General features: G+C 49.4%; 1 protein-coding gene across 3 annotated transcripts in view; it reads left to right on the top strand.

Annotated features, from left to right (window-relative positions):
• Window positions 1-27040, top strand: part of PTPRA (protein tyrosine phosphatase receptor type A) — a 114911-nt gene that overhangs the window by 69998 nt on the left and 17873 nt on the right. For 2 of the 3 annotated variants that reach the window (XM_032108794.1, XM_032108795.1), the window contains 3 exons: window positions 22165-22243; window positions 22664-23029; window positions 24990-25007. In XM_032108794.1, the coding sequence (XP_031964685.1) occupies window positions 22165-22243; window positions 22664-23029; window positions 24990-25007 (463 nt within the window). Of the gene's footprint in view, window positions 1-13539; window positions 13729-22164; window positions 22244-22663; window positions 23030-24989; window positions 25008-27040 lie in introns of those variants that run through there. The other variant, XM_032108796.1, reaches the window with a different exon arrangement.

The raw sequence follows: 27040 nt of genomic DNA, 5'->3' as shown, positions 1-27040 counted from the left end.
AATATTTTCAATTAAAATAGACTTTTTATCCCCTGCTGTGACTCTTCCTAGGCTTAGGAGGATGGAACCCTCTTTGCAGGGAGTGCTCTTCACCTTCCCTGAAGCTGCAGCTGAGGCACCTCCCAAAACATCCCAGTGTCCGTGGGGTGTCAGCTCTGGACCTTGTGAACTGAAAATTGTTTCACTGAGATTTGAACAGCTGTTTCTCTGCTTTCACCCACAAAAAATCCTGTTTGCTGTTTGCTCCACAGGACAGAACTCTGAGAATGGGGAAGAATTTGGAGCAGAATGTATCATCATGGAATCACAAAATGGTTTGGGTGGGAAGGGACCTTAAAGCTCAGCTCGTACCACCCCCTGCCATGGGCAGGGACACCTTCCACTAGCCCAGGTTGCTCCAAGCCCTGTCCAACCTGGCCTTGGACACTGCCAGGGATGGGGCAGCCACAGCTTCTCTGGGTACCCTGTAGCTGGCCATGAACTTTTTATTTCCCCTCTCTTTACCTCTTGGTCATCACGCAGGATGGTGATGAGGAAACCTTGTGAAGCAGGTTAGGATTTGACCCAGTTGTAACATGAAATTATGTGGCTGCTGGCTGTTGGTGTGTCATGGCTGAATCATGGCTTGAAGGTCACGAGTGATTTGCCACCAACCTTGTTTATCTACCAAAGTGGGTGCTGTGCCTGTTGATGGGAAGAAAAGCAAGGATATATGACTTGATATGGATTTCCAAGGAGGAATGGAGAGATCTGAGAATCATTTCTTACCTGGGAAGGGTGGTTGTGATGGAGGAAACAGCTTTAGGACGTGGGAGGAGGGAGAAGGTGAGAAAGTGGACTGTGCATAGCATTTAGGAAGGAGATGGATTGAGTTTGGTTTAGTGCTGAGTGTGAGTTCTTGGGATAGAGAGAGCTGAAGCAGAGAGGAGGAGGACTGTAGAGCACTGGATGAAGGAGCAACTTGTGTGGTGCAACTGAGCAGAGGGATGCTGAGCAAATGCAACTCCATGGTTATGTTTGTTCTGGAGACACGGGGGTGGATGTGAACACAGTCCACACGTGCGTGGTTTTGAGGCCATGGGGATTGCAGTGCCTGTCTTTATTTGCTTCTGTACTTTAGGGCTCGTATTTTCTTATTCCATGTGTGAGAATTGAACCTCAGCTCCGCTGTCCTCTCCTAAGGAAAAGCCTGTGGAGATCTGCCCTGGATCTGTGCTCAGAGCACATTCACTCCCTTGCACAAGTGCAAGGTCAGATTTCTGAAGGATCTGGTTTTCCCTCAGAAGAAGAGATGGCTTTTCAAAGGAAAAGTCCGTTCTCCTTGACAGTGACTTTATCCCCTTGACAGCTCTTAATTCTTTCTGAATTCTCCCAGTGGTCAGGGACAGCAGAAGTTGGATGCTGCATAATCTCCGATCCCCTGCCGGTTTTGCATCCCTCCTCTCAGCAGTGATTTGTAAATATTATTTCCCCCCAGTATTTTAAAGGACATTTTCATCTCCCCTGGCAGAAGAAGGAAGATATTTCTGGCACTGCTGTTGTATCAATTTTGCTCCTTGTTTAAGATTAATATTAAAACTAATAACAACACAAAAGCAAACTCAATTTTGGTGTTTTCCTCTTAATTTACCCATTCACTTAAAGTCCTGGAACTGCAGCTTTGCTACCACTTGAGACTCAAAATGCAAATTTAACTGAAGATCACATGGAAATCAACTCATCCATCTTCTGTGTGATGAGCAAAGGTGCATAAAGGGAAAACCAAACTGGAATTTAAACCTTGGCAGAAAATAGGGAGGAACTGTGGGCTGCTGTCATGTTGATTGTTTGGGCAAGGCAGTGGGATTTTGCTGTGTTGTTTCTATTTAGCTAATTCTTAGCAGCATAATGGCAATTTTAGAAAAGTTATTTCAGTCAGCAGCGAAACTGCAACACAATAAAGATAGATTTGTTCCCCTGATAACAGTTTTGATCAAGGTTTCCTTTTATCCTGCAGTTTTTAAATAATTGGCCCGCTCACTCTTGGCTTTTATTGTACTGGGGATATTGTAAACTCAGATTGTTTTGAAAACCTCTAATTTTAGACACATCTTGATGCTTATTGTTCCCTTCATCCCCCTTTTTTTAATACCATGGCACAACCTCTGCAGAGAGGCGGAAATCATCTGTGTCCTGAGACTTTCATGTCTAGACTGGATGAAGGGCACGAAAATGCAGCCAGAGCAATCCCCCACCAGCCTTTTTTTAAAGTCACTTCTCCTTCCCAACCCCAAACCCCGTAATTTATTCCCTTTACCGTAACACCAGGCAAAAATAAGCGGATGAACATCATAAATGCAGCTTTATTGAGTGAGTGTGAAATCAGAAGCAGCTTTCCAAACCAGTAGCTGTGTATAAAAGCCAGCGCAGGCATCAGGGACACAATTGAGTTGCTAAGGCAGAGTTTTCCAATCGTGCCCCGTAGAGCCCCGCATCGTCTCATTATTCCGCTCCAGCGTCAGCCAACAATGGGGGGAAGATAAAAGCCTGGCAACCCGTTTGCTTAGAGGGGTCAATTTATCCCAGCTCTTTGTAGGGCAGTGTAATTTTAGGCTTTTCCGCGGCGGATCACGCCGAAATCCTCGCTGCAGCACTTCCGTAAATAGGTCAGGAGGGGACTCGCCGTCGGGAGAGCGAGGCCGGGATCGCACCTTGCTTAGAGGGAATTATGTTTTCTCAATGAAAATAAGATGGTTTTGTCCCTATTCACCCAGTCTGTAAAGGGAAAAAATGGGTCAGTTGGACACAGCGGCGTGTTTCGGTGTGCTGCGTTTGGGATGGAAAGTTCATGGAGCCTGGAATGGACGCTTTCTGCCACAGCAGCAAGGAGGAATTTCTTTTTTTTTCCTCAGCAGGAACATTGGAAATTATATACAACAGGTGTTTCACCTTTCTGAACATTATTCTGAAATGCTTGGTTTGTTTGGCACAGATTATAAAGCGGTTGTGGGGCTGTTTATCAGCTCCAGCACTTCTGGGTGACCTTGCATCTCGTCTTTGGAAGCAGCTTAATCCCTGTAGCATCCCAAAAAAAGGATCTCAGGGTTTTTATTGATAGCTTCTGTCAATAGAATAGTATTATTTTGCTATGCTAATCATATATAATAATATGATATTTAGCTAGCAATAAAGTAGTATTATTTTGCAATACTCTGACAAACTGCAGGTGTTAGGCATGGTCAAGGGTTTGGCCACAGTGGCAGAAGACGGGAAAAATGGGGTGAAGTGCCTTATTCCTCCTCTCCCCACTGACAAGCTATTAATTAATTGCTCAGGGAGGAAATGGGAGGACTCTGGAAGGCAATCAGGTGCCAAGGTAAGTGCAGCCTGGCCCTGCCTTTAACTGATTTTCACAAGGAGTCGTCCTTGAAAAGAGCTGGGGTGCCATGGTTCAAGGTGAACAGAAGGCTTTGAACATCCATGAGCAGGTGATGCAGATCTCTGAGAGGCTTCCTCTCTCCCTCAGTAGAGGAACATGCAGCAGGCTGGGATCTGTCCTCCCAGAGCTGCTAAGAGCACTTAGGATCAGAGCGCTGCAAAGGATCCATTAAAAAAAAACCTAAAAATCCACTTCTCTCTGCCTTAACGTGGATTTTGCTCCCAAACCACATGGGAGACGGATGGATGTGTGGGGAGAGTGAGGGGTTGTATGGAAACCTTAAGTTGTTCTTCCACCCAAACCACAGATGTCCTGGTAGGCACGAGACAGCCAAATGTTGGAGATGCTTCTCATTTTGCTGGGAAAGAGGAAGGAAAAAGGCCACTTCTGTTTGTCTGTTCTGTGGGCATGCCAGGGCTTGGTTCAGCAGGGAATTGAGACCTCTGTGCTTCACTTCCCAAGAGAGCTTCTTCCATCTTGTGCAACCAAAGGACTTCCAGGGTAAGACTTGAAATCAAATTTTCCTCTCCCAGTAAAACCTGGGGTCATCTGAGGATGGGCCCAGAGCAGCGACACTCAGGAGCAGCAGAAGCAGGAGCTCTCTCTTTTTATGTGGTCCCCCAGTATTTTCATCAACCTGAACACAGGTGTTCTTCTCTCTCCTCCCTCTGCTACTCAGCTGCCACTGAGGTTCCATGGCTGGAGGCTGCAGCACAGAGGAACAGCTCCTCACTTCGCTCAGCCCCTGTGTCCTCGCAGTCACCTCTCCGGTTCCTGCCCTTTCGCATCAGCCTCTCACCCAGGAGCCCCCTTTAATCCTGACACTGATTTCCTCTATAAAAAGGGTGGAAAGAGCCTGAGTGGCAGCTCCCTTGGGCTGGGAGAGGGGAGGTGGGTGCACAGTGAGACACACACAAAAACCTGATGCCGCTACTCTGTCATGCTGAAACAATATCTGGCTCCCTGATCCCAAAGTTCCTGCGCAACGAGGAAGGATGGAGATGATGGCAAAGATCTGGGACACATCGCTGTCCTTGGCTGCCCAGCTTGTCACCTGCTTCCAGGCTGGCTCCCTGGCTCATGGCAGGTGAGCAGATCCTTGTGCCACAGGTGTGGTCCTGGGAGCACTTTGCTCCAGGGACCCACTGGGTGTAAACAAGAGGCGCCAGATTTCCCTTCTTCTGCCCCACCGAGTCCTCCTTTTACTGCAGGGCTTGTGCAATTTGATGTCCCTGAGTGCTCCTATGCTTTGTGACTCATGGTTTTTACCTGCCAGGCTGTTAAACCCCCAATTTTGGTGTTCCATGTGCCAGCTCTTGTAATATCTCAGGTCTTTTGAAATGGAAAAGAAGCAAAAGCCCCAAACAAAAATGCTGTTGGGCCGTGAGGGTCTTGTGGGACACAGGGAAAAGCCTGGGGTGGTGCTTGGTGGCAGGGACAGGTTTAGATGGATATTGGGAAGAAATTCTTCCCTGCGAGGGAGGTGAGGGGAGAGAACAAAGATGCTGAGGCATGAGATGATGCTGATGGTGGAATATGGGGTGCCCCTCAAGTGGGGGATCAGACCAGAAACACAGATCATGGTCCCCACGGCTGTACTGACCATCTGAGATACTTTAGAGCCAGCTGTCAACACAGAAGTACTTAACTCCTGTCTTCAAGTGAGGGTGGGGATGGGTGTCAGCAGGGGCCAAAGGCTGCTCCAGTAGTGAGGGCTGATGGAGAGCTGGGAGGGTGGAAAAGGGGATGATGTGGAGCTGGTGGAGCACCAAAAGCCAAAAACTGGAGGGATCCTGTCATCTCTTCCAGTGGGTGCCCTGTAAGAGCAGGAATGGAAACACATGACTGCACACACCCATGGGGTAAACCAGCACCCTTTCCCAGTTCATACTGGGATACCCAGCTCAAACCCCAGATCCCAGGTTGGGTGCTCCCCTGAAGCGGTGAAGCAGGAGGAGAAGATGCCAACTGCAGGCTGTGTTTCTGGTAGCTCCTCTCTGACTTAACAGGAAAAGACTGACCACAGAAAATGTACAATATTGTTTTTCTCTGCATTTTCCTGAAATCTGTTGAACCGCTTTGCCTGTGGAGGGAGAAGAGGAGGGGTCATGTGGGGGATGGGGAGAAAGAAATAATGGTGGCTCTGTTCAATGGCACTGCCCTAACAGACAGTTTGTGTTGTTATTTTCCCCCTCCAAACACATAGGTCTGATCTGAAAATCCCGGGCTTAAAAGCACAGATGTTTAGTCTGACACACAAATGTGGCATCGTTCCAGCAAGTGAAACAGCTGGAAAGTTCCTGGTGAGTTCCGAGGAGCTAATCTGGGATGAGAGGAGTTAAAGCTGCTCAGCAACAGCTGCATCCTTCAACCAAATCTGAAACCTTCCTTCCCTTCCCTCCAGGTCCTTCCCTTTGTACTAAAGCAGCTTTCAGAGATGCTACAGCTTCTCCTGTCCCTCAGAGTGTCCTCTGGAGCAGGGGGAGAATCAGTGGTGGGGATAAAAACCAGCCTATGGCAGTGCCACCAGGCTGGATATTGTGAGGTATTTTTGGGGGTCTTATCTCTGTGCCCAAATAGGCCAGGGGGAAGATGGTGTTGGATTAATTCAGTCTCTACCTTAATGTCACAGCCAGAGATGTGTTGGGGTGTGAGTTGGGATGAGTGGCCATTCATTTCAAACTCATTAATTTTAATTCCAGTCCACACCAGCAAGGATTAAAAGTATCTCACTGTTGATGTTCCTTCCTGGACTCTTAATAACTATCTTAGCATCTGCCATGAATAACTGGTTCCTCCAGGTGGTTTAAGAGTATCCCACACCTGAAATGCCCTTCTGCTGCCAGGAAAGGCCACCTGGAGAGAGCAGATACTGCTCTGCTTTGCCCTGTGCTCTCTCTTTCCAGTCTTTTCCAATAGTGCAAAACCTGCTTTAGAGGCTGAGCTATACCTGTCATCTTGACTGCTTTGGAGCTGGGAGGGGGTCAGAATTCCACTCAAGAATCCTTTGTCTTCATTGTCATCCTCTGCAAAGTGGTGGTGGAGATATGAGGCTTTCCTTCAGCAAAGCAACCAGGGGGCACTTCAGAGCTAATCCCTTTCTTGTGCTCCTGATGGGATAATTCATTAATTGAGGATGAAGATGGCACCATTTTTTTCCGAAGACTCCAGGTCTGCTTTTCCTGCAGCTTCCAGAGTGGGAGGTGGGGAGCAGTCAGCATCCAAACGTGTAATTGTACAAGCATTTGTACATCAGAGCATCAGGGATGTACAGAGCATGTGAAGAGATCCCATAACATCTGGAGAACGTGGGTTTTAAAGCCAGGCAAATCACAGCCAGAACCCATGGGATGCCTGTAAAGCTGTGGGGGAGAGGAGTAGAGGAAAGTACTCCACAGAGGAGTAGAGGCCTGTTGGTTCATATTTAAGTCAAGGCACTTCTGGAAATCACGTCTAGATCTCTGAAATTCTTTGGAGATGGTTCCTTCGAGAACGGTGCCCCAGTCTGAGGGTGTTATTAAGGTAGAAATAGAATCATAGACTCAGTTAGGTTGGAAAAGACCTCTCAGATCATTGAGTCCAACCATTAACCCAGCACTGCTGTGTCCAAAAATGGCCCTGTAATGAACTGACCGCTTGTAACATCCCTTTTGCTTTCTTTGTCTGTTAGATGTTGCCCCTTTTCCATCTGTAGGATTTTGGTTTTAAGCCTTGTGCACATCCCAAAATGACGTCTCCTTTTCTCCCTCCTCTTTGGTACATCCCTGCATTTGGTTATGGAAGGATTGCAGGGGTTCTTCAACTGAGCACTCGTGTCCCCCCATTGCTGTACAAGGACAGGATGGCTTGGGGTGCTACATCACCCATTTGGGATGAACCAATCCCATAGATAATCATCCAGGAATGTGTCTGATTTGGGACAGGGCACAGCTCGGAGATGGATGTGTGCCACTGAAGGATTGGACTGGATTTGGTTTGGACTAAGGGCAACAAGGAGGATTTGAGCCGAGATGGCCTCAGGGTGCATGGCATGGAGTCAAAAGTGATGGCACCAAGCTGAGAGGTGCAGGTGATTCACTTGAGGGACAGGATGCCATGCTGAGGGACCTTGGCAGGCTGGGGAAGAGGGGCCTCGTGATCCTCATGAGGTTAAACAAGGCCAAGTGCAAGGTCCTGTGCCTGGATGGGGGCATTCCCAGGATCAGAACAGACTGAGGGATGAGTGGATTGAGAGCAGCCCTGCCCAGAAGGATCTGGGGGTGTTGGTGGATGAAAAATGAGCCAGCTCACAGCCCAGGAAGAGAATTATACCCTGGGCTGTGTCCAAAGAAGGGTGGCCAGCAGGTCAGGTGAGGGGATTCTGTTCTCTACTCTGCTCCCAAGGTGCTCCACCTCCAGTGCTGTGTCCAGCTCTGGGATCCTCAGTACAGGAAAGACGTGGAGCTGCTGGAGCGAGTCCGGAGGAGGCCATGGAGATGCTCCAAGGGCTGGAGCCCCTCTGCTCTGGAGCCAGGCTGGGAGAGCTGGGGGTGTTCACCTGGAGAAGGGAAGGATCCTGGGGGAGCTCAGAGCCCCTTCCAGAGCCTAAAGGGGCTCCAGGAGAGCTGGAGAGAGACTTTGGACAAGGCCTGGAGTGACAGGACACAGGGAGTGGCTTCCCACTGCCAGAGAGCAGGGTTAGATGGGATATTGGGAAGAAATTTCTCCTTGTGAGGATGGTGAGGCCCTGCCACAGGATGCCCAGAGAAGCTGTGGCTGCCTCTGGATCCCTGGAAGTCTTCAAGACCAGCTTGGAGCAACTTGGTCTAGTGGAAGTGTCCCTGCCCATGTCAGGGAGGTGAAACTGAATAGTCTTTAAGGCCCCTCCAACCCAAACATGCCATGACTCTGCAAAAACGAGATGAGTTTGTCAGGCCGGGCTCTTGCGCCGCCAAACACCGTCCTGGTCTCGAGCAACAGACTTTGTGTTGTGTCTGTGCAGGCACAGAAAGCCCTCTCTGTTGTGTGGGAGCTCCTGTACCATTTAATGCCTGGTTTGGGGGGTCTCTTATTTAACAGCAACACTGAGGAGCCTTCTGTGTATTATGCTGCTATCCAGGGCCTGATGGAAATGGGTGTTTTTGTAGTAAAGCTGCTTTTCAAAGCCTTTTAAAAGGAACAGCAAAGACTTTCAAGGATGGAGATGTCTCGGGTGCTGGCGTCTTCATTGCTGTTGGAATGATTTAATCTGAGTGGAGGGCTCTGTCCTTCCGGATGGGACTGAAATTAATTTAATTCAGCATAATTTTGTTTGGCTTAGGTGCCTAATGCAGGGGGATTTCAGCTCTGTCGTAGCCTCTTAATGTTTATTTTCATATCACTAAAATCTAAGTGACAAATGGTGATGTTTAATGGCTGCTCAGGGAGAACTCATTTATTGGGGGAAAAAGCAAAACGGGCCATAAAAACTGAATTCCAGTGTTACCTTGACTCTGTTGTCTCTTTTACATGCATCCAGTCTCTGCTGTCATCAAGGAAACTTGAAATTCCCTCTTTGTGTTTTGTTTTGCGCGTGAAATGGCCAGGATTCATCTCTTCACCGCTGCCTACGTGTGTCCAAAAATATTTGTGGTCCCAGTGCAAACACAATCTCCAAACACTTCAGAGAAGCTGTTCCTTCCGGCAGCTGCTGCCGCCGTGGTGCCCCTGAGCACAGCAGCTCTTCTAGGCTTTTGAGCAGGTTTTCAGCACAGAACTGCCTCACCAAAGGACGGGAGCATTATTTTGGGAGGCTCTGTATTTTTTGATTTGCCATGATGGGCATTTTACTGGTATGTGGCAGGAAGAAATAATTAAACTGGTAATTTGCTGGTTTTCATGTAATTGCCTCAGGAACTTGTTCTCTTTTCTAGCACTGAGCTGCAGGTGACAGGACAAGGGGGAATGGCTGCAAACTGACAAAGGGCAGGGTTGGATATTGGGAAGGAATTCTTCCCTTTGAGGGTGATGAGGCCCTGGAATGGATTTCCCAGAGAAGCTGTGGCTATCCCTGGAAGTATCCAAGGCCAGGTTGGACGGGGCTTGGAGCAATCTGGGGTAGTGGGAGGTGTCCCTGCCTATGGCAGGGTGTGGAACTGGATGGTCTTTAAGGTCCTTTCCAACCCAAACCATTCCATCATCCTGTGATTCTGTTCTTGGAGATGATGGGGTGCATCCACCTCCACTTTAGGGAGGGACCTCAGGCTTCTCCTGCAGCTCCATCTAGAGGGGGAGGATGGTGGGCTGGTCATGGAGGCTGGTGGCCTCTGTGGACCACCAAGGCTGTGCTGTCCCCTCACCCAATATCCCACCCTGCAGCACCTTGCCAGGGCTGTCAGTCGTGCTTTTCCTGATCTTGGGGTTACTCCTGACCCCAGATCCACGTTGCTGCTGGAAACCCTTGTGTTTAGTGGGGAGGACGCCACAGCCAGACTCAGTTCCTTGCCCAGACACTGCTGGGGAGGACCATTTCTCTGCTGAACCCCAAAAGCAGGAGCAGGTGCTGCTCCCTTGGCTGAGGATGCAGAAACCACACACAGCTGCTCTGCAGTTGCTTTTGGGGTGGATTTCACAAGAGAAATCATTGTGGTTGGGGCCAGGGCTTTTCTGGAGAGGAGGTCCCAGCTGGATCTGCCCAACATCTGCACTATGGCTGTGTGGGCCAACACCTCCATGGACCTCTGGGCTCGCTCCTCCAACTTCAGCTTTCCTCCCAACCATGGGCTTTGGTTTTATGTGATACTCTTATTTTAAATGCCATCCTGGAGGGAAGAGCACAGCAGTGCTGAGTGTCAGGTTACCTTCCCTATCCGAGTCCTAATTCTCCCTTTTTTTTTATATAGGGTTCTCTGGAATTCCCAGCTACCCGGCTGTGCCCAAAAAAAGGCTGGTTTAGACCTTAGCAACAGGGTATTTTTGTTCAGATTGTATTTGTTCTCCTGTGAGAGCCATTGTTCTGTCCCATGCCTTGGCCGCTTCGAAGGCTGGAGATAAAAGCCCAGGCTGACAATAATACAGTTGAGTTCAGCCTTTTGTTGGGGAGATGAAAATAGAGGATGAATTGTGAATAACATGGGAGGGCTAAAAGTCAGTCATCCCAGGATGTTGGTTAATCACTTCAAAGATAAGAAGCTGCATTTTAATTATATATTTTTCAGAACTACTGAACATTAGGTTTTGTGTCCGTATCAGCAGGGGCTTGAACCCACTGTGGTGTTTAGGACTGGTTCTTACAATCTTGTGTCAGCAGGAAATATGTTTATTGCAGTGATACTGGGTTTATGGTAGGTTTATTTAGTTTTTTATTGGGTTTATAATTTGTAGTGGCTCTATTGTATTAGGTTTATAATACATTTGTAGATACATAATCACAGAATCATCGAATCACAGAATGGTTTGGGTTGGAAGGAACCTTAAAGTTCATCCAATTCCACCCCCCTGCTGTGGGCAGGGTCACCTTCCACTGTCCCAGGCTGCTCCAAGTCCCATCCAGCCTGGCCTTGGACACTTCCAGGGATCCAGGGGCAGCCACAGCTTCTCCTGGCACCCTGTGCCAGGGGCTCACCACCCTCGCAAGGAAGAATTCCTTCCCAGTATCCCATCCATCCCTGCCCTCTGGCAGTGGGAAGCCATTCCCTGCGTCCTGTCCCTCCATCCCTTGTCCCAAGTCCCTCTCCAGCTCTCCTGGAGCCCCTTTAGGCTCTGGAAGGGGCTCTGAGCTCTCCTTGGAGCCTTCTCCTCTCCAGGTGAGCACCCCCAGCTCTCCCAGCCTGGCTCCAGAGCAGAGGGGCTCCAGCCCTTGGAGCATCTCCATGGCCTCCTCTGGATTTGCTCCGGCAGCTCCACGTCCTTCTGATGTTGGGGGTCCCAGAGCTGGACACAGCACTGGAGGCAGAATCTCCTCCCTTGACCTTCTGGTCACATCCATAAATATATTTTTATATAATGTGTTTATAGCAGTAGCAATGATAGAAGGTGCCCAGCTTGGTTTGGCTCCGTGACCTGTGCCTACAGCATCGCTTTGCCTTAAACGAGGACACCCCTCTTGGGCATGGAAGATGGAAAGGAAAACAGGTGAAGAAAAGGCAGATTAGAAAAATTGGTAGAAAACAGATGGGGAAAAAAAGAAAAGAAAAAAGGAAAAGAAAAAAGAAAAGAAAAGAGAAAAGAAAAAAAAAAAAAGAGAGAAGAGAAAAGAAAAGAAAAGGGTGGAAATAGAACCACTAGAGGCAAGCAGAGTGTGGTCAGTTTTCAGGAGCATGGGCTGATGAGAAGAAATATTTGGGACACTGACCTGCTGAAAATGCTGACAGTGTGAATGATAACAGGGATCACCCCAAAGCTCCACAGGCCGTGGAAATCCTTTCCTTGCTGAGGGTATTTTGGTGGCACTCTGGGCAATAGCTCCTTTTTGCTGAGATATTTATGTTCCCAGAGAACTTCCTGCTCACATCAGCTTCTAGCAATGCTCCTCATCCCTCCTGGCAGATTGTCCCTCCCCAGCTGCCCTCACCTGCCGTCCCTGTAATTGGCAATAATTTCCCTAAATGCTCACAAAAGCAGATGTTCTCTCTGTGGTCGCATCCAGCCGGCTTATACTGCACTGGATACACGAGCACATGGAATTAAAGGACTAATTCCTGTAAATAAGCCTATTAAAAGGTTGGAAATAATGCCTCCAACTAAACCATCAATGGCAGCTGAATCCCACTGGTTGTGTTAATTTGTTATCTGCAATGTGCCAATCCCAGTCCGCCCAGGACCGGCTGCCCTCGTGCTTGGCCAGTTGCTCGTATGTGGTGGTTGGTGGGTGTCTTGTATTGTTTCCAGCTCATAAATCACATTTATAGGTAATTAACACTCCATCTAACACTTCCCCAGTATTGCTGGTGAGTGGGAGAAGAAATTGCTTCTTCGTGCAGTTGTGAGTGGGGGGGACTGTGCTTTCAAGGCTTTAGGTGATGCTGCTGGAGAAAAAAAATTATTCTCACTTATTTTCCTGCCTCAAAGCAGGAGAAAAAAAATGTGTGTCTCCAGTTCTTCTCCAAGTTCTGGATGTAAGGAACGTTTTTTACAATGAGAGTGGTAAAATCCTGGCACAGGTTGCCTGGGGAAGCTGTGGCTGCCCCATCCTGGAAGTGCTCAAGGCCAGGTTGGACAGGACCTTCAAGACCATCTCGTTCCACCCTGGGCCATGGGCCGGGACACCTTCCACTAGCCCAGGTTGCTCCAAGCCCCATCCAACCTGGCACTGGACACTTCCAGGATAGGAAGCTCTTCAAACTCTATAAAATCCATGGGCTCAGTTTTCCCTGGCCCCACACGTTCAGCACCATTTCATCCACTCGCTGGATTGGTCATCCAAGAAAATGGAAAAATCGTGGCATTTTGGTGAGCTGACTTTTTAAGGCAGCATCTCTCTGGGCTTGCAGCTCCAGAAATACCTGTCAGGCAATTTTCCTTCCACCTGGAAACACGCTCCGATGTCTTATTTGTGGATTGTGCTGAAAAACAGTTGTGTCTGGCAGCACAACTGCTCCAGTCAGACTTTTCAGCTTGAAGCCTTCAGCAGAAGACGTGCCTCACAATGCTTTTGGCACTCACAAAAGTCAGGGAGGAAAACGCTTCAAATCCAGTTCCCCTCGTTTGCAAACCTTGTTTATAAACCCTCACAGCCACTGGTAAAATCATGATTTTGGTTTCTCTGGAGAACAGAAAAACACAGTTAATGAGAGATGCAGGGGATGCATCCCTGGCCCCGCTCCGGCTGTCACCATTTGTACCTCATCCTCAACCTTTTTTTTTTCCCTCCAGTCTAATACATGCAAATATATGTAAAGAGTAAAGACTGTTCCACCGAGTCTTGCACGTTTGTTCAAAGAGGAGGAAAACAAGTCGATTTTACAGGGAATTTTCAGGCTGAATTTTTAAGACCTGCCTATAAGAAAAGCCCCGAAAAGCAGCTGTTGGCCGTGGGTGCTGACCGAGGTGATTCTTCCTGGCGTCTGTTTTCCCTGCGCTCGCAATCGTAATGTCATTAATATGGAGCTTTTGGAGAACTGGAGTATATCCTAATTAGCAGCCTCTGATTTTTTTCCTAGTTTCATAATCAGTGATCTCGGCTACACCACAAGTGTTACTGTGGCAACAGGGCTGAACTGAGCAGCGGTGCAGAATTACCGCAGGTAAAGCGGTGATTTCACGGCTCCGCGGCACTTTCTTAGCCCGGGGGCTGCTCCGTGGGACGGGCTGGCTGCTCCCCGCACCTACAGGTGTCCCGGGTGGATTTCAGGGTAAGCACAACCACGGAGATTAAGCTGCATGACCGAACGCATGCGTTTTAATTGGGGCTGAGCCTCTGTAATGAGATTTTAAGGCTGTCATGCGAGTGATCCCCTCCGACACCTTTGTTTTGAGTAGGATGCTCCGAGCCCTCAGTGCCTGAACGCTCCCGGCTCAATCTTGGTGTGGAGCTGGGACTTCATCCCGGTCCTGCAGAAAGGGCTGAGCTCAAACACTGGGCTTTTTTTTTTTTTTGGGGGGGGGGGGGCGGTTTCTTTTATTTTAAGCCTCATTTCTCCTCCCCACGCACCGTCCTCTCTCTCTCCGAGAGGCATCTTGCTAGGTAGGGATGTTGTCATGCTGAATAATGGCCATCCTTCATCCTGACTCCTGCATCAAAAGCAACCAGTCCTTTTCATAGCTGAAATGTGAACTGTGCTCGTGTTTCCTTTGTACACGCCTGGGACTTGGGAGGGGACACCCTAGAATGGAATATTTAAGGAAATATGTTCCTGTGTGCCTTGACTTTTTTTGTTTTGATTATTAATTAAGGATTTTGAATAATGAGTTGAGCCAGCTTCTCCCGTGCCTCTCTGGTGGTTGTTCTCCACTTCCCAGTGCCGTGTTGCAGCTGCAGTGCTGATCCCATGGGGAAAGGACACCAGGAGAGTGGTCTTATACTAGCCAGGGGTTTTTACAAGCTCTGAGGGCGTTTCTTCAGCAGATCTGTGTTAATCATCCCAGAGGAGGTCTCACCTCCCTCTTCCTTTTGCAGCACAGCTTCTGATGCCTCCCATCCCTCACCTGCAGCAAAAAGCCCTCCAGTCCCAGCACCTTCCTCGTGGTGACAGCTTGGAGTTTGTCCTTCACCTTCCTCCTCCCTGCTCTCACAGCTCCCTCAAGCTTAGCTCTCTGCTCTCCTTCTCAAAACTTCCCCTTCTCTTGCTCTCACCTGTCCCACCTCGATGCTCTGTCCTTTGGGAAGCCCTCTCCAGCTGGTCATTCTCCACTGCTACAAACCCAGGAAGCTTTTCATCCCCTCTGTCTCATCCATAATTTATTCCCCAAGCCATCCCAGTTTATTCTGCAGTAGCAACTGGCACATATTCCCACGATCACACATCTGTGGCGCCAGGAGAAAAGAGTGGCTGAGGGCGAATTAAACCTGTTCTAATTATGAGAGTTATTAGTAAAATTATTATTAGGAAAATAATTTGTATTTGTAGTGCTTCCCCTCTGAGGCACCTCGGGCAGTTTCCAGGCTGTGACAAGGGTGCTCTTCTGTGCAGCTCCATGGACAAGGATCCTCAAGGGCCTTGGTCTTAGATGTGCCGCAGATCTGCTCCTGGCTTCATCCAGGGATGGAGCCTCATCCCCTGGCTTTTACGTCCATAATTTTATCATGAGACCATCAAGTCTGTAGGCTCTTTGTTAGTATTTGCTTGTTTTTAAACATACAGGGACAAATTTCTTTCCTAAAAGCAAGATAATACAGAAGGGTAAGGTCTGACGTGCCAGTTACAGAGGAGGAATTGTGGGGGTTGGAACTGCATGATCCTTGGGGTCCCTTCCAAACCAAACCATTCTGTGGTTCAGTGACTGGTACCCACTGTCAACATTTCTGCATCTTTGTAGGAAATTGAACTATTTCATGTCCCAAAAACACCCACATTTATTGTTTTTCTCTGGGGTTTTTTGCTGAAAATCTCATCAGTTTATTTTTCAGTTCCAGAAGTGTTTGGACAATGCTTTCAGGCACATGGTGTGATTTTTTCTCAGGCACATGGTGTGATTTTTCTCAGGCACATGGTGTGATTTTTGGGGTTGTCCTGTGCAGGATCAGGAGTTGGACTTGGTGATCCTTGGGTATCCCTTCCAACAGCCTGCACAGTGTAGGGATCTCCTACTCAGTGCTGGGTGCTTTCTTATTCCACTATGAGCTTCAATCCCAGCAGCTTTGCTTTTTGAAAAGTTTGCAGGACAGTCAGTTACAGAATCACAGTGATAGACTTTGGAAGGAACCTCTGGAAGTTACCTGATCCAACCTCCCACACCAGCAGAGCTGCCAGATCTGGTTGCACAGGACAGTGTCCAGACAAATCTTGAATCTTTCAAAGGAAGGACACTCCACATCCCTGGACAACCTGTGCCAGCACTTGGTCACCCCCACAGCCAAAACGTGTTCCCTGATGTTCAGAGGGACGCTCCTGTGGTCAGTGTGTGCCCATGGCCCCTTGTCCTGTCCCTGGGCACCACTGGCTAGAGCCTGGCTCCATCCTCTCTGCACCCTCCCTGCAGGTGTCGATGGACAGGGATGAGGCCCCTGGAGCCTTCTCTTCTCCAGGCTGAGCAGCCCCAGCTCTCCCAGCCTTTCCTCAGAGCAGAGATGCTCCAGTCCCCTCACTGGGCTCTCCCCAGTCTGTCCATGTCCCTCCTGTCCTGGGGAGGCAGAACTGGACCCGCTGCTCCAGGTGTGGCCTCAGCAGTGCTGAGCAGAGGGGCAGGATCCCCTCCCTGGACCTGCTTGGGGAACCTCCTTCCATGTTCTGGCTGGTGAACACCTGATCCTCTCCATCCCCCCACGATGGCTTTGCACAGGTGACTCCTGCTGCCAGGGGGGCTTTGAGAGAGGATCACTGTGGGGTGGGATAACATCTCACTAAAGTTCATATCCACAGGAAAGGCTCATCCTGGTTTAGACCAGCAGTTTTTATCATCATCCTAACAGTGACAGATATTTCTGGGTGACCAGAAATCCAGGTGGTTCCCTCCTTGCACGTACTGTGCTCTTGGTAAGATGAGTGTGTGCTCACCTGTTGGACTGAAGGATGTGAAAATGCTCCAAGGGCTGGAGCCCCTCTGCTCTGGAGCCAGGCTGGGAGAGCTGGGAGTGTTCCCTGGAGAAGAGAAGGATCCAGGGAGGCCTTCAAGCACCTTCCAGTGCTTAATGGGGCTCCAGGAGAGCTGGAGAGGGACTTGGGACAAGGGCCTGGAGTGATGAGACAGGGTGAAATGGCTTCACACTGCCAGAAGGCAGAATTAGGTGAAGAAATTCATTAGTGTGAGGTTGTTAAAGCCTTGGCACAGGGTGCCCAGAGAAACTGTGGCTGCCCCTGGATCCCTGGAAGTGTCCAAGGCCAGGCTGGATGGGGCTTGGAGCAGCCTGGGATAGTAGAAGGTATCCCTGCCCATGGCAGGAGGTTGGAACTGGATGGTCTTTAAGGTGCCTTCCAAACTATGCCATGAGCAAATCCTGATGTGCAGGAAAGCAGTGATTTGTGGAAGGTTGAGTGGGTGGAGAAAGCCACGCTCCAGGCCCTTCCCACAGGCTCATCCTCTTCCTCCTGCCCTGTTCCGTTCAGGGGCTGTCGCTCGTGTGGAAGCCGCCTGTTTATTTAAAAGAAGAAAAAAAGAAAAAAGAAGAAAACTAAATGGATTTTCAGAAAGGGTGAATGGCTGCTGTGATTCATCTTTTCTGGTGAAGAGTGGAAAAGCAGAGGGTGGGGGAATAATGTTCAGTGACACACCAAAGGCCTTGCTTCAGCTTCGGAGACACATGCGAGGAATTAGTCACTGCGCTTTAGTGCAACAAAACCCTTTTTCCTCCCCAAATTCAATTCTTCTCTCCCTGTGATGGCCAGCTCGCCGCAGCCCTCGGCTGTTCCATGTGTGTTTTTACATCCTTTGCATCTCATCCAACACGAGAGGTTTGGGGTTATGATGAAGTCGCCCTGCTGTCGGACAAACTACTCTGCCGTGGATCGCAGCTCCAGTGAGAGGCTGGAAATCCACAAACAGGATTTTAAAGGAGCAGGGAGGGGGAGAGGGAACGACAGGTTTGTTTTCCAGGGTGGCTGAGCCATGGTGATGGCTTGCTGCCACCAAAAAGAATAAAAAAATGACCTTTTTCCCCTTTCTTTATGCTCATACTTGTTCTCGCCCTACTGTGAGCTGCTTCAAAGAGCCAACCTTGCTCCCAGTTCTGCACCCTTTCCCCCTGCCAACAAATAAAAAGGAAAACTGAATATTATTTTTCACTGCAGTTGGAGCCAGCATGAGGCAGTCAGGCAGTCTCAGTTGAGCCACTGCCTTTCAGCATCCTCCTGATGACAGCAGAGATTGCTGGGGTCCCGGGAAAGCTGGTTAGAATTCAGGTTGTGTCTCCGCACTGCACACAGAAAAAGATTGCCTCATTTTCCAGGAATTAGGAATATGTCAGAGGTGGGGGTAAATCCTGCCTTTGATTGTGGACGGCTGTATCCGGGTTGGATCTGGGCAGTTTCTGCAGCCATAAACACTAATTCTTTGCATTCTGGAAGCGCGGCGGGGTGATCCTGCAGCCTGACCCCCGCTGTAGCACCAGCGCACGCATTTTGAAGCCACTTACTACTTTATAAAGAGATTATTTCCTTTATTTTTTGCCCCCTCCGGCATCAATCATCTTGACAAGATCTGCTTCTTTTAAAACATACATCCTGCAGCTTAAAATCCAGCCTTTCCTATAAGGAAGATCCCGAGCAGTTTATGGAAGAGTGCAGTGCACATGCACTATCTATATATGTACACACATATATATATACATATCTATCTATATAAAAATACAGATATATATAATATTTATGGGCACATCAGTGACAATTATCAAGGTTTCCTGCCCTGATCTTTGAAAAAGAAGGTTTCAAACAAAGCCACGATGCCGAGCATCCCGACCCTCTGGAGCAGCAGTGCCGGAGCCGGCTCCTTTCTCCTGGGCAGAGCCGGCGCCCTGACGTCAGGGTGTTTTTCTGCAGAGCTCGCAGGATGTTGCAGCCGGCCAAGAGCTGTGTTTATGTTGATAACATTACAAGTATTTCCTCTCCGTTTCCGAAACCAGCAGGGAGGGAGCCGAGGGGGAAGGGAGACTCGGGTTTCTCCAGCTTTGGGGTAGGACTCCCAAGGCCTTTTATGTTAAGGAGCGGGGAACAGCGAACCACTGGCATTTATTTATGCTGCTTTTGGGAATAGGGAGCGTTTAAGAGCAAGGGCTGGGAACTGCGAGCTGGGCTGGCACAGCCCTCCCCTGGCGCAGGGCTCTTTGCCTGCTCCCTGCTCCAGATCCGGTTTTAAGGTGATAAAGCAGCTCTGGCAGCAGGTTGCCGGTCACAGGAGCAGCTCCCGGGATTTGGATTTTTGGGTAATGATGTGCACGGCAAGCTGGGATGCTCCCAGCATCCTGTTCCTTCTGACAGTCACAGCAATAAAGCCATAAAAACTCAGGTTCTGCGTGGACCGCCCGCATCCAGCTCCGTTCACGAAAGCGGGGCAAGGCTCAGGGAAATCCAGCATTATCTCCCCTTGCCAAGCCTTTCCTCCTCCTGCAATCCACTCATGGATCAATGAACTGATTAAATGTAGAATCAAGGGGGGTTTAGAGCTCCCTGCCCGCTGATGTAATCCCAGGGCATCAGAGCTGCGCTGCCAGCTCAGCGAAGGAGGGACCCTCGTCGATGACTGGACTTGATGAGCTCAAGGGTCTTTTCCAACCTAAATGATTCTGTGATCATCCCACCATCCCAAAGGGGCTTCTCAGCTAGTCCAGGCATCTCCTGTAGCTTTCATCCATGTAGCAATCACTGACATGGAAATAAGCCCAAGCTCTTTTATCCTTTGTGGGTTATTTCCCTATAATAGGGAGCAGAGAAAAGATTCACAGCTTTTCCTTCTTTCCTCCCACCCTCTGTGTGCTGCTTTGATATCAAGGGAAGGTGTGGTGAGGATATGGGGAGGCTCTGGCACAGCTTGCCTGGAACGGGAGTAGAAATGGGATGAGTGGGATCCCAGATAAATGGGAATCCTACATGAATGGAATCCCAAATGAATGAGGACCCCAAGTGATTAGGGACCCTAAATTAATGGGATACTAAATGAATGGGAGTGCCAAACGAATGGGATTCCAAATGAGCAGGATCACGAACGAACAGAACCCCAAATGAATGGGAATCCCAAATGAGCAGAATTCAAAAGGAATGGGAATCCCAAGTGAACAGGATCCCAAGTGAATGGGGATCCCAAATGGATGGGGACCCCAAATGAAAGGGAACTCCTGCTTTGAGAAACAAGTTGGGGAAACAGAAAGGAGCCACATCCACCTTCGTGAATGGTGTTTCTGTGCAAATATTCATCAAAATACAGCAAGTGGTCACTTTTTTCCTAGCAGTATTTCCCGAAGATCAAAGCCTTTCCCTTTCCCTTGCCATTGTGTCCTTGCTGTGGCAGTGATGGGCTCCCAGCGAAGGAAGTGGTTGTGATGATGAGACCTTGGTGCTTTCGTCAGCCCTTGTGAGGTTTTCAGAGCATCTTAGTGCCTTCATTTCCATTCTCTGGAGTTTCAGTGTGGGCTTAACTTCCTCCTGCTTTTGCAGGCGGGTCCCGTCAGGATGAGCACCTTATTTCTGTTGGATTCTGTAGTGGAATGCTTGGACAACCTGCCTCCTGCAGCGAGTTACAAAGATCATAGAGTTACGGAATGGTTTGGGTAGGAAGGGACCTTAAAAACCATCTAGTTCCAACCCCTGCCATGGGCAGGGACACCTCCCACTGGACCAGGTTGCTCCAAACCCTGTCCAACCTGGCCTTGGACACTTCCAGGGATCCAGGGGCAGCCACAGCTTTTCTGGGCACCCTGTGCCAGGGCCTCCCCATCCTCACAGGGAAGAATTTATTCCTTATAAATACTGGATTTTCTCCCCAAAGCCAAACCTGTGTAGACCAGGCTCATCTCAGACTCTGGCAGGTGGCTGTGAGGTGTGTTAATCAGCAAGAGTGGAACATGTCATCAAACCATCCAACTACTGGTCGTGGGTTTTTCCCCACATCCCACCCTAGAGCGTAGCCTGGGGGAGGCGTTGCAGGACCAGTGCTGCTCTCACCAGTGACAGGAGGACTCAATCAGTTCAAATTCATGCAGACAGATATTTTAACTGGTGATGAAACTCTCTGGAATGCTGACTGCTCACACCAGTGGGACCCTTGGAGAAAGCCCTGCACAGCTTGCAGCAGCAGGGCTGGCCACGGACGGAGCCTACGGAAGGCTCTTATCTCCAGAGCTTGGTTTCCTTCTGGTTCAGGGTTTGTCTGACCTTTTGGTCACTGAGTGAGGTCGATTTTTGCCAGGTTTTCTTTTGGAGGGGGAGGAAAAACATGTAAGTAGGTGGTGCTGGTGGGAGGATACTCCTGGGTGGGGTGGGAGGATCTTGTATTGCTGATACCGTTTCCAGCGCGTGGATGACTTCAGCGTTGTCCTTCTGCCCGGAGTTTGGGATGGGTCTAGATGAAGCAGATTTAAATGAATAGAAGAAGCACAAACAACACAAGATCTATTAGAGGGGGAGGGAATAAAACCCATTCTTGGCAGCACCTCAGGTTGACTTGGCAGCGAGATCTCGCAGCTCTCTCCGGGGAGATCCTGGAGATGCAACTGGACACGGGACAAAAGCCTGAAGGATGGGAGTCGTGTGGCAGCTTCCGGCCCATGGCACGGAGCAGAGCTGTTTCTGAGCCCTCTCTGGGCTCGGAGCAGAGGAGAGGTATTTGCGCATCCTTGGGAGGCCCTGTGGCCACATGCTGGTCTGGGCTTGGCAGCTCTGGGCTCTGTCCTGGCCAGCACGATGATATCTCACAGCTCTGGGCCTCTGGATCCGTAGGTGTTTGGGAGGAGATAATGATAGCAGGAGCTTTCTGAGGTCTCCAGAGGAAAGAAATCAGCATAAAAATCTTGTATTTAAAAGGGCTGGGGGGAAATGATTTTACTGATGTCATCGTCCTGTAATTTTGCTGGACGTTTCCTGGGAAGCACGTACAGTACTGGTGTGCAGCCTGAGCTTGCTGATCTTCTTGGATTGTTTGTGGGTGTTTGTTCTGTCCACACACACAGGGAATCCAACGGGGTTTGAGTGGAGCTGAGTGTTCTGCCCCTGCCCAGTTACATTTCAGGTGTCAGTGAGCCAGGGGGAGCTGACCTCTCCGTCATTCCTGCCTCTGATTCTGGGGAGTTTGGAATCCAGGCTCTTTGCCGTGGTCTTCACCTAAATTTCACTTGAGTTTGCTCAAAGTGCAGTCATTTGCAGACCACTATATGAAGAATTTATTAATCTCCTTTAAGACCAGATACTTGGTTTTAGTGCTCAGCTTGTTCCTCTCATGCTCTCCCACAGTTCACCCATTCCCTGCTTCTTCCATGGACACCTTTGCTGCTCCACCAGACTGGGATCTCTCCATGTGCTCTCCCATTGGGGTCATATGAACACACCCATAAATCCTTCCCCTCCAGATGCCTGCAGGGACTCCAGCCACGCTTCCACTCCTCCCTCCCAGCTCTACAAGATGCACAGCGACGTCCCCCACCTTGGATTATTTTGGGATGATATTGCCTGAGGGTTTAAATAAGTGTTCTGTGCTTTCCTCCCCAGGTCAACATGGATTTGTGGTTCTTTCTCCTTTTGCTCGGAAGTGGCCTGATAAGTGTAGGTGCTAACAACGTTACAACAGGTAAGCTGTGCTCCTCATCTCTCCTTTATCCCATCTTTAGGATCAGAGGAGTGAGGGTGAACATGCTCAGTGTCTTATTCCTCCTGCCCTCCACGTAGCTGTAACATAAAGTATTGGAAAGAGGGTATTGGTGAGCTTCGGGTGCTCGTAAATGGGGCCCACAGGTTTTACCCCTGACTGATACTGATCCTCACGTCCAGGGGCTCTAATGTTTGTACCTCCCCATCAATAGCACCTGCTGAGGTTATATTTTTATGACATTTGCATCACCTGCTGTGCAGGACATTCCCTGTCCTGCGCTCGGGATTTGTTGGTTGTTTTATCCTTACAGTTGCAGTCACATGAATTTTCAGCATCTAAACCCCTCAGTGTCACAGAAAAGAATCTCACAGAGGTTCCCCTGTGCTTTTCCCTTCTCAGAGCCACCCACAACAGTGTCCGCCTCCCCCAGGAGCCCCACCAAAGCTCCCACACCAGGTCCTGAGGATGGGACCACACCGAGCACGAACAGGCTCAACATGAGCACTCCAGGGACTGTTTCTACCACGGCGCCAAAGCCTCCTCCAACCACAGCTGCCAGGATCTCCCCCAGCACCACCACTGGCAGCCTCAACATCTCCTCCACCCCGGGGACAACCGTGCCTGTGCCTCCAGCCCTGTCCCTGCTCCCCAGCGTGACGCCGTCGGCTCCACGCACCACTGTCCCCAGCACGGAGGCAGAGACGACAGAGAGGAATTTCAGCATGGTGGTGACAACACAGGAGACCTCTTCTGCTTCCCACAATGGTAGGCACCTCCCCCACCTCTTCTTCTCCAGGCCACCCTGCCTCTGGGTTTGTTTCTTTGCTCTTCTTTTGCTTTGCTGAGCAAAATGGAGCAAAAAACCACTTTGGGGCCAATTCCATGGTGATATGAAACAATAGAACTCCCTGAATGGCCCAGATCAGAAGAGATTTATCTGACCAAAGGGTTAGGCCAAGATTATCTAGTGAAAGATATCCACAGATGCACTAGAGAATCGTTGCTTCCAGCCCAAGCTATTCTCTGATTCTCTCCTTACATTATCATTTTTACCCATTACTTGGGTGATTTTAATCTTTGAAAAGTCCAGATGAGAGAGAGTTGTCTCTGATGCCATCCTGATCTCATTCCCCTCTTGGCACATCAGGAAAGTGGCCCCATGAAGTGTAGTTTGGCTGCTCAGTGCAGGTTAAGAGTGAAAAATCAGGCAAAAAGAGGCTGCGGTGACCAGAAATCTTTGCTGAGCTGTGACTCTTCAGCCATGGCTTGCTCACTGTATTGTTTGAGACCCAGTTTTGGTACTGCATGTCTCCAAGTTGCAACAGGAAGATGGCAGTGCCTGCTAGACCTTGGGATTTAGTGGGAAAGCAGGATTGATGACTTGGTGGTGGGGTAGGAAACGCTGAAACAAGATAATGGTGGAGTTAGTGCAGGAAGGTGTCAAGTGTATATTCCTCAACCAATTTCCCAAGGGTTGTTGGGTGTCTCTGCACGTCCGTGAGATGTGTGTGCCCTCTTCCTCTGGGAATCTTTGGAAGCCACAGCCCCTGAAGCTGCAGTGAAGTTGTCTTTGCTACCAGCAGAGGAAGGGATGTGGCTGAAGGAAGTTCACAACTCAGCTTTCGTAGTGTTCTGCCACCCCTGAGCTCATCCAGCTTCCTTCCCAGCAGGAATCCTTTTTTGCAACGTGAAGGAGTCCAGCATAGCCTTAGACACAAGTTTGGGGCAAGTTTGGAATAAATGTAGCCTTCAAATGAGAGAGATGGAGGCAAAAGCCTTAAGTGCTGCTAATACCTGGATTTTGTATTATGATGTCTGCTGGGGGTGGGGAGGGACTGAATTTATTATTTTTGTGTGTCTTCTGCCTTTTTGTGACTTGGGTTACCATGACACGTTGGCCATTGCACCATCAAGGCCAGAAGTGGCTTCTCACTTGATGGCAGCCCTGAGAACAAATGACCAAACCTACTTCTTCCTTTATCTCAAGTAATTTGTCAAGGGGCAAAATCAGTGCTAGGGCTGCCCTTGCCATTGGATTTAATGGGAAATGCAGGTGCTAGTCATGGAAGAATTAAGTGGTGCTCACAAAGGGGACTGAGGCACAAGGTCACACGTTGTACAGGCAGTTCCTCCACGTCCAAACCCACCAGGATTGTCCTCAGCCCTGCACTGCAGCTCTTCACACACAGATCATGGCCACGGGGTGCCTGTGCCAGCAGCACTGCCCCAGGAGAGCCGGGCTCTGCTCTCCCTGGCACGGGTTTGTTCTGGTGTCCTCTGGATGAGACATCCAACCCAGCAGGTAGAGACTTCCCTTGGATGCTCCTCGCCCCCATCCCTGAGCCCAGCTGCTCTTAATTGAACTCTTGGCTCAGCCACTCTCTTAAAATTATGCACCAGTGTTATCTCTCGGTATTTAAGTGCTAATGAATTACACCAGTGACTTGCTGGTTATGGGTTTAAACAGTAAGTTGTGTTTATTGGTGTTAAAGCTTGGCTTCAGCTCCCTGTTCTGCTGATAAAAACTCGGGATTTGTTCCTTTTCCCTTACTCAGAAATTCATTTTAACATCCTGGCTTTATAGCTGGTGTTTTAAAGGAAAGATTTACAGGCAGATGATCAGAGTTACTAAATTTGTTCCTGTCTTGGTCTTTGATCCTTCCTGGCTTACTAAAATGTCTTGTTCCTTTTGTTGCTAAGAGACTTTTGTTTTCTTTTCCTACAGGTAACTCTGACAGAAGAGGTAAGAATTTTATATTTCATTGCTCTTTACTCAGTAAAAACATTTCCAGAAGTGTTCTGCTATCAGAGAGCTCTCCTTAGGACTTCCAAATGTGCTTTTATGAGGCCTCCCAAGCTCTTCAGAAGAGCTGGTGACATGCTGATATTGATATCTTAATTTCTATTGGGCTTTTCTTTTTAGAATGAAACAATCCCATTCCAATTTGTACATGTCCTATTAGATACAAATTGTTCCTGCTCTGAGAATGTCAGCATGTCCCTAGAGCTGGATGACCAAAGTCTAAGAAGCCATTCAGGAAATTTCCTTTTGGTTTTTTTTTTCTCCTGAATGTCTTTATTGACTGTGACTTATGTGATTTGATCCAAACCCGTCCTGCAGATGATGGGAATAATTATTATTCTCCTTCATTCTGTTGGCAAGCAGTAACACAAATCCATTTCTTGTAAGAGAACAGCACTTCAGGGACGTTTTTCCATCTCTCAGCTCTGCAAACTGGCATCTCTACCAGAATATTTGCAATTACTCATGGCTTTAGCACTCCAGGAGCGGGCAGAGCCGGGCTGGCTCCCACCTGGAGGAAGGAGCTGGGTGTTGCAGCTTTGCAAACTCTGCCTTGTGCTGCTCGCTGCGCCTGGCTCACCCGGCCCGCTGATGGTGCAGGGAACAGGCAGATGCTCTGCAGCACTGACTGCCAGCACACATTTAGCAGAGGCAATGAAAGGGATGCAGGTCCGAGGGAACTCGTTTGAAATTGTGGCCAAGCCTCTGTAGAAATGCTCAGTGTAATTCCCTCGGATCTCGCCTGGCTTAGGTCTGATTTGATGCTCTCTCTGCTGTCATTCATCCCTGCTCCTGAGAGCAAGGAAACAAGAAACAGGAATACATCTGACTTCCTAAAAAGATTTATGTTAATATTGCTGATATTAATAAGGGACCTTTTGCAAGAGCATAGAGTGATGGGACAAGGGGGAATGGCTTCTGAAGTGAGAGTAAGTTTGCATTAGATATTGGGAAGAAACTCTTCCCTCTGAGGGTGGTGAGGCCCTGGCACATGATGCCCAGAGATTTGTGGCTGCTTCATCCCTGGAAGTGTCCAAACCAGGCTTGGAGCAACCTGGGATGGTGGAAGGTGTCCCTGCCCATGGCAGGGAGTGGAATGGGATGATCTTTAAGGTCCCTGCCAAGCCAAACCATTCTGTGACTGGTTTTGTGGGCAGATGTTGCCAGCTGTGGGCAGGGATGGGTTTCTCTCTTCTGCAGGGAACAGCCTATAAACCCCTACAGAGCACCTCTGCCTCCAGCTGGGACATGATCCCCAGCACCAGAGGAGGGTTTGGTGGCTCCTCAGAGGAGCCAGGACAAGATTTAACCATCCTGATGAGATTTAACCAGCCTTCCAAGCTCTGGACTGCAGTGGGAGCTGAAGGTTGAATCCTTGTCCCTTTTCCAAGTGAATTGCCAGCATGAAACCCTCAGGCTGAGGCTGGAGCAGGGCAGGAGCTGTGGGGGCGTTGGCACAGCTCAGCAGGGCTGGCAGGGCAGGGAGGGAGCAGCTGGGGACCCTCCAGCTCGTTTCCTGCCTGGGCTTTGCTGGGTGAGCCCTTAGCAGTGGGAGAGCTCCAACTCCTCATCCCACCAGATGTGTTAAAAGAACGGCTACAAGAAAACCCCCAAACCCTCCAAACTCCCTGCACCCTGCTGCCAGAGCCACTCCTGCCCCCAAATCTGCATCCTGCTGCCAGAGCCACCCCTGCCCACAAATCACACCTCTCTCACAAATCACCAGCCACCGCTGCCCTGCAGCTCCAGCCTGGCTCAGCACTGGTTAGGCTGAGCTTAACTCCAGCCAAGGCAGGCAAAAGTCATCCAGCAGTGACTTAACACCACAGGTTTTGGCAAGGCAGCTCTCCTTCCGCTCCTGCAGCCAGGATGAAGGTGGTGGCTGTGCTCAGAGGTCTCCCTGAGGGGCCAGGGCTGGCTGTGGTTGGGCCAAGACCAACCTGTTCTTGCTTTTGGAAAGAGTCACGGTGGGG

Source organism: Corvus moneduloides, chromosome 5 (genome assembly GCF_009650955.1).
Source record: "Corvus moneduloides isolate bCorMon1 chromosome 5, bCorMon1.pri, whole genome shotgun sequence".
Taxonomy (NCBI): Eukaryota; Metazoa; Chordata; class Aves; order Passeriformes; family Corvidae; genus Corvus; species Corvus moneduloides.
The sequence above is the reverse complement of the archived record's forward strand: the minus strand, read 5'-3'. Positions and strand labels throughout refer to the sequence as shown.